Source organism: Atta cephalotes (assembly GCF_000143395.1).
Source record: "Atta cephalotes unplaced genomic scaffold scaffold00006, whole genome shotgun sequence".
NCBI lineage: Eukaryota > Metazoa > Arthropoda > Insecta > Hymenoptera > Formicidae > Atta > Atta cephalotes.
Window position 1 is genome coordinate 3,322,081 of NW_012130070.1, and position 6,708 is coordinate 3,328,788.

The 6,708-nt window shown below is 27.2% G+C and overlaps 1 protein-coding gene across 1 annotated transcript in view; it reads right to left on the bottom strand.

Annotated features, from left to right (window-relative positions):
• Positions 1-1,064: 1,064 nt before the first annotated feature.
• Positions 1,065-6,708, bottom strand: part of LOC105626675 (ras-related protein Rab-28-like) — a 19,120-nt gene continuing 13,476 nt past the window's right edge. Inside the window, exons 2-4 of the mRNA XM_012207968.1 lie at positions 5,362-5,547; positions 4,181-4,414; positions 1,065-1,289 (exon numbers count right to left, since the gene is read on the bottom strand). Coding sequence (XP_012063358.1) covers positions 1,065-1,289; positions 4,181-4,414; positions 5,362-5,547 — 645 coding nt within the window. The remainder of the gene's footprint in view (positions 1,290-4,180; positions 4,415-5,361; positions 5,548-6,708) is intronic.

Below are 6,708 nucleotides of genomic sequence, written 5' to 3' on the forward strand. Positions count from 1 at the left end.
ACTCTTTGTTATTATTATTTTCTAATTACTACTATAAGAGTATTTTTTAAATGTTGATATAAAAAATAATACATTGCGCGTGTAACTATTATTACAATTAATGAGATGTGATTAATAAAATATGTTTTCAATCTATAGTAGACAAATTTTGTGATGATGTTTATCTGTTGGCCCCACTATATAAATATTTATTCACTCATTCGATGACGAAACATCCCAAAGTCGAGATGGGGCCTCCTTATTGAAAAAAATCACATTGTACAGTTACATAACGAAATTATCTAATTAAAATAAATCACATATCCGATTATTTCAAATCAATATGTGATTTTTTAAATTACATAATTTGGAAAAATCAAATGATGATATATTCTTTTTCTTCTATTTCTATTATTCAATTAATATTTGATAACTCACAGAATGAATGAAATTATTTCTAATATCATATGATTTTTCAAATCACGTGATTTAAAAAAAATCTGATTTGAAATCAGTTACGTCATTTATTTGTCTCAATTACACGATTTTGTTATATAACTTTGTGACGTGATTCTTTTCAGTAGGGTTACATTTCGTATCTATGCCCATGACGCATACACAGGTTTATGGAACCTACAATTTAATTGTCCCAAAGGGCAGTTTAAGAAAGAGATTTTCTTGATACTCATACAATAGATACTCTTGATTTGAAAGACCATTGAGTTAGGAACGCATGAAAATTTTTTGGATTTGCCGGAGATTAAACACAAGCTTTTAAGTATGGTAGACTCGCGCGTTGTCCACCATACTATTAGGTGTGGGAAAAGTTCGTGGTGTTTTTTAATGCCATCTAACGGGAAAAACACCACGAACTTTTTCCCACACCTAATATGTGCGTATTACATAAATATAATTTTTATATTTTCTGCTATGCAATGTATTATTTAATTGTAATATACAAATTTGATACATTCACACAATCGTAAAAAATACATTCTTGACATTATGTATTTTGTTTGTTATTACGAACACATACTCAAATAAATAAAATTTATATAACATTATTCAAAAATGTCTGATCATTATCATTGCAATACACACACCGTAGATTTCGAGGTGGGAAAATGGGGATGGAACGCAATTGGGAATTGTTTTTTAGTAGGAAATCTTTTTACGACTTTGTGTATTGAATTTACATCTACTGTGTCACCAATTTCAGCGATGATGATGGGTTTATGAAAATCTTGATCTGTTCTTGTTAATCGAACACCTAAAACTTGAGCTGCCAAACCTGCTAGGCATAAAGATACCTGAAAGTACAATAAAAGCCCACATTGATATTAATAACACATTAATAAAAAAAATATATAATATACAGTGAATCAAAAGAAAATTGTACAAGGAAAATCTTTTAAAAAATCTTATTTGTAAAAATAGACATTAATTAGCAATTTATTAATAAAAAATAAAATAAACTATGTATTTCTTAAATTTATTTTAGATTTATTATCTCTTAAAAGATGTATAAAATAGTAATTCAAATATATTATTTTATAAATACGCTAAAATGAAAAATTATATTATTTAAACCCACAAAAAGTACAGTCGAGTTTAAAAGTATTCATAGTCTGTTCTTATTTCAAAATTGTCTTAAAGTAATGTTTTAAAATGCTAATATGGTACTCTTAAAGTGATCTTGATATCTTAAGATTGTACTTAAGACGGTCTTATAAATATAAGAACCGGCTATGAATACCAGTTTTAGTTTTTAAGATCAGCAACACGAAAGCTCTTTTATTTATATGTATAAGGACAGAACTGTATTGACTAGGTCTGTTTTCTGTGGCTAAATCAATATATTCGTTTTTGGAACTTAAAATGAAATAGGTATTTAATATTTGACAAAAGTGGAAAAGAAAGTTCTAGTACAGTAATAGTATTATACACAGGAAGAAACAGATCTATTCTATTTACAAAATTAACTGCTAATTAATATTTATTTTTTACAAAGAAGTTTTTGATAAAAATTTTTTTTGTACGAATATTTTTTGCACTCATTATATTTTTTCTGGTGTATATTAATAATTATATATAATAATTATATATAATAATTAATAATTATATAGAAATATAAAATTAATATTCATTGTATATATACATACATATATATATATATATATATATATATATATACATATACACACACATATACATACACAGTGAGATCCAAAAGTTCCGGGTAATTATCTCAGAAAGTATCTGCAAAAATATTTCAGACAAAGTTGTAGGGTTTAAAAAGATGTATTTATAATTAATCTTATCAGTTCGACCTTGAGCGTCGCTAATCAAGGTTGCTTCAAGATTGCTTTGAATTTTTTAAATGAAATTTAAACTCTCCATTTTTCATTACATATTCTCGTAGCTTACCTCAGGAACTTGTCAAAACACTGTGATATTTTATAAACTTTTTTTAATTAAAAACTTTTTGAGTTAAAGGCTTGAAAGTTACCGTACCGCCATCATTAGAGTATTAGGTATCCGACTGACGCGCGCGCGCGCGCACACTGGTTCAAAATAAATAATTAAACAAAACTAAAAAAATAAATGATAAAATTAAAACATTTTTAACAATTATTTATAAACTAGATACCTTAATTAAAAAATTCCTAGAACCATTACGAAATAGGTCGAATAAATCAAAAGATATCGGATTACAAAGATGTGCTTTTATAATATACTGCTCGTACAGTAATAATCAAACGCACAACCTATTATGAGCTCTTACGTTAAATGAATATTGTTCTTTTCTTGTGTGGAATTTGGAAATAATTGTTTTTATAATGAATACTCTTCAGACAAATATATACATATTTAACATTTTTTACTTTATTTTATTTTGTTCAATTATTAAAAAATAAAACTTATTAAAAAATAGAAACTATACTACTAATTAAAAAATAGAAACATATTGTCAATTTTTCTTTACTTGTTCTTTAAAATGTTAAGTATATGAGAACGGCGAAACTTTTGTACGCATTTGTATATCATGAAAATGGTTTTATTATAAAATTAATCGTATAAATTTTATTGACAATAATTTAATATGCATATTTTTGCAAATTTAAAAAATATACCATTTTTTGCAAGAAATTTCATGTAAGTAAGAGAGAATTAAATTTAATTAAATGTAAGAGAGTTTTAAATTTAATTAAGACTCCTGATATAATAGAATCATTTTTTGAGGGATATAGTCATACTTCTGTTTCTGATTAATTACAAATGTTTATATATAATAACATAATAAGTGTTCGTTTTTCTTTTGTTATTCATCGCTTTTTTTATGTAAAAAATGTTATATAAATTACAAATATAATATTTTTTTAGTTTTGTCCCACTAGATTTGCAAATTGAATCACTGTGCGACTTAAACCTCTTAAATTTTGTTCAGGGTGCTGCCCTGGACAACATTTGTTAAAATAAAGGATATTGAAGATTGTTCTTCTTATTTTCATTTTTGCACTAAAAATTTATTTTTACATAAAAATGAAAATAAGAGGAACAATTTTCAATGATCTTGATCTTGACAAATGTTATGATATCTAGGTCATGATACTGAACAACAAATTAAAGAGGTTTTAGCCGTTGATTTAACACCTTGGATGAAGCTAATATTGGCGGTACTGTAATTTTCAAGCATCATAATTCAAAAGTATACTTAATGAAAATGAACTTTATTACGTGTTTTGAAAAGCTATTTTGAACTTTATTATGTGTTTTATTATGTGTTTTGATATCAGCTATTAGATTCTGAAATAAAATAGAGCATTTTATTTTAAAAAATCGATATGATCTTGACTTGATATTGGCGACGTCACCTAAAATTAAACTGACAAGATCAGTATATAAATAGATCTTTTTGAACCCTACAACTTTGTCTGAAACATTTTTCCAATAAACCAATACTTTCTGAGATAATTAGCCATTCGAGGACTTTTGAATCTCATTGTACACACACACACACACACACACACACACACACACACACACACACACACACACACACACACACACACACACACACACACACACACACACACACACACACACACACACACACGTACGTACGTACGTACGTACGTACGCACACACACACACGTACGTACGTACGCACATACACACACATATACATTTTGTAAATTACCGATTCTCCAGTTCTCGCAGACATATCATGATAAGGAAATCCATTTTCCGCGGCGAATCGATGCGACCTGTCTCTCTTAACTGTTCTTTGATGTTCCATGTCACATTTATTACCTATTACCGCTATTAGAGGTATTTCATCGTAGGCTTCAATGAAACTCTTGATTTTGCTGAGCCACTCTTCCAAAATGTCAAAACTTGAACTATTCGTTACGTCGTACACCAAAAGAATGATCTGATTCAGAAATATACATCCAGTTTACAATCGTAACGCACAAAAGAGACATATCCATGGATGGCAACTATAGAATGAAATCATATGGAACATTACGCACCCAAAATTTAGCTTATTGTGAAAATTCATCCTTTGAAATTTAAAAAATCCAGGATTGGATTAAAAATCAATTGTGAATTTTGTAAATGTTGTGCGCGGATGCCGATCAATATTCACGATAGTACTATAGTAATTGCGCGCAAAGCAAAGATTTAACTTGTTGCGAATTCGATTGGAAGTTAATTCATATTAAAGCTAGTTCATATTAAAACCTTTGTACACTGATTTAATTTGCTTTTAAAAGTGAAATACAAATATTTCGAATTATAAAATACATATTTTACCTAATAGTACAATAAAATGTATTGAGTATTTCAGGATTTAATCAGAATTTCTATATATAAACATATCTTTACATTATTTTGTGTACGACGGCTTTAAAATGCACCAGTTTTGCACTGATTTAGCGTAATCGAATTCACTATTAGGGCCGTAATCATATGCCATAATCTGTAAGAATTGACTGACCAGAATCGAGCATTTCTCTCTTATAATTGAATGAGAGGGGAATAATACTCGGTTGTGATTAGTCAATTACAGATTACGAGCATACGGTTATGATCAATATAAATAATCTCTTACTGACTGTTAGACAGAGTAATTCGCAATTGTAAAAAAGAGGATGCAAGGAGTACAAAATAAATAAAAAGTAAAAAACGTCATTTTGTACTCTCCTCTTTCTCTCTTTTTGTTAATAAAAATATTTCCACAAGCGAGGTAAGTTACCGCCCCTGGACATGTCAAAATTAAATTAATAAAAATAATTAAAATAAAATTAATTCAATAAAATTAACAAAATAAAATTTTCATATTTTAACAAAATAAAAGTAGCAACAAATCAGTCTTACGTGTGCTTCAAAAACGTATTTATCCAACATGTTACCATGCAGAGCGAGTCCGCCAACGTCCCATAAATGTAGATTGATATTTTTACAGCTGCCGATGCTGATGTTCTTAAGAAAGAAATCGATGCCTGCGGTGGGTATGTATTGCCTAGTGAAATCGTTGTTGCAAAACTTCTGAACGATGCTGGTCTAAAGAAGGATCCTTGAATTTCAATTATCAAGATAGGCATCATAGTAGTAATAACAATTATTATTTATAATCTACTCTAATCGCACACTTTATTCAAGGGACGTTCTGACGAACGTTCTTAGGACGTACGGATATCCTTTAAATATTCTTTGGAACATCTCTTGGAAATCTGTACTATTAGAGTATATAATAGAGTATATAATAATAACAGTCATACAACAATTATCAAACGATAAATAAAAATTGCAATTGAAACAAAGAATTATTTGCTTGTTGTGTGCCACAATTATCGACCTGTTTAATTTTTATAATCACAATTTATTTCTAACGTATTTATTATTCTTGAAAAATTTAAAACAATTAAAGGTATCGCTACATTGATAGAAACAATTAGCATTTTTTAAATAATGAAATTTATCTTAAAGACTAATATATTTTTTGTGGAGAAACAACTTATTTACTTACTTGCTTATATAGAAAAGTATCACAATTCTGACATAGGATAAAATTTACTGTTTATATATACTAGAATTGCAATATTCAAATCTTGGAAATTTATAATATCCCTGGTGAAAATTTTTTTTATAATTTTTTATAATTTTTTTATACGAATTAGAACATTTCAGAAATACTCAGAAATATTCGAAAAATTTACATCTTCTCTCAGAATTTTTCATACATGTGAATTCTGAAATATTTTGAGATTTCTTATCTTATAATTTTTTAAAAATATTTTTTAATTTTTTAGATTTTATAACATTTCATCAGAAATTATACTTACAAAAAATATTAGAAATCTTTTATATTTCATAATTAACATATATGAAAAATTTTGAGAAAAGATGTAGATTTTCTGAAAAGATGAAAATTTTCTGAGAAGTATTTCAATTCGTATAAAAAATATAAGAAAGTTAAAAAATTATATAAAAATTCTGAAAAATTACATGAAAAATTCTGAGAAAAATTTTCCAGGGATAATTTATTTTAAAGAATACATTGTAATTGAAAATATAACCTAGAAAGAAAGTGAAATTGTAGACATTGCATATTTATTAGATATTGCGTCCTAATAAAACGTTGTTCCAATTCAGAATTTAAAAATGCTATATTAAGAAGGAAAAAATTTTGGAAAAAAGTGTATTTGTAGAGAAAGGATAGGA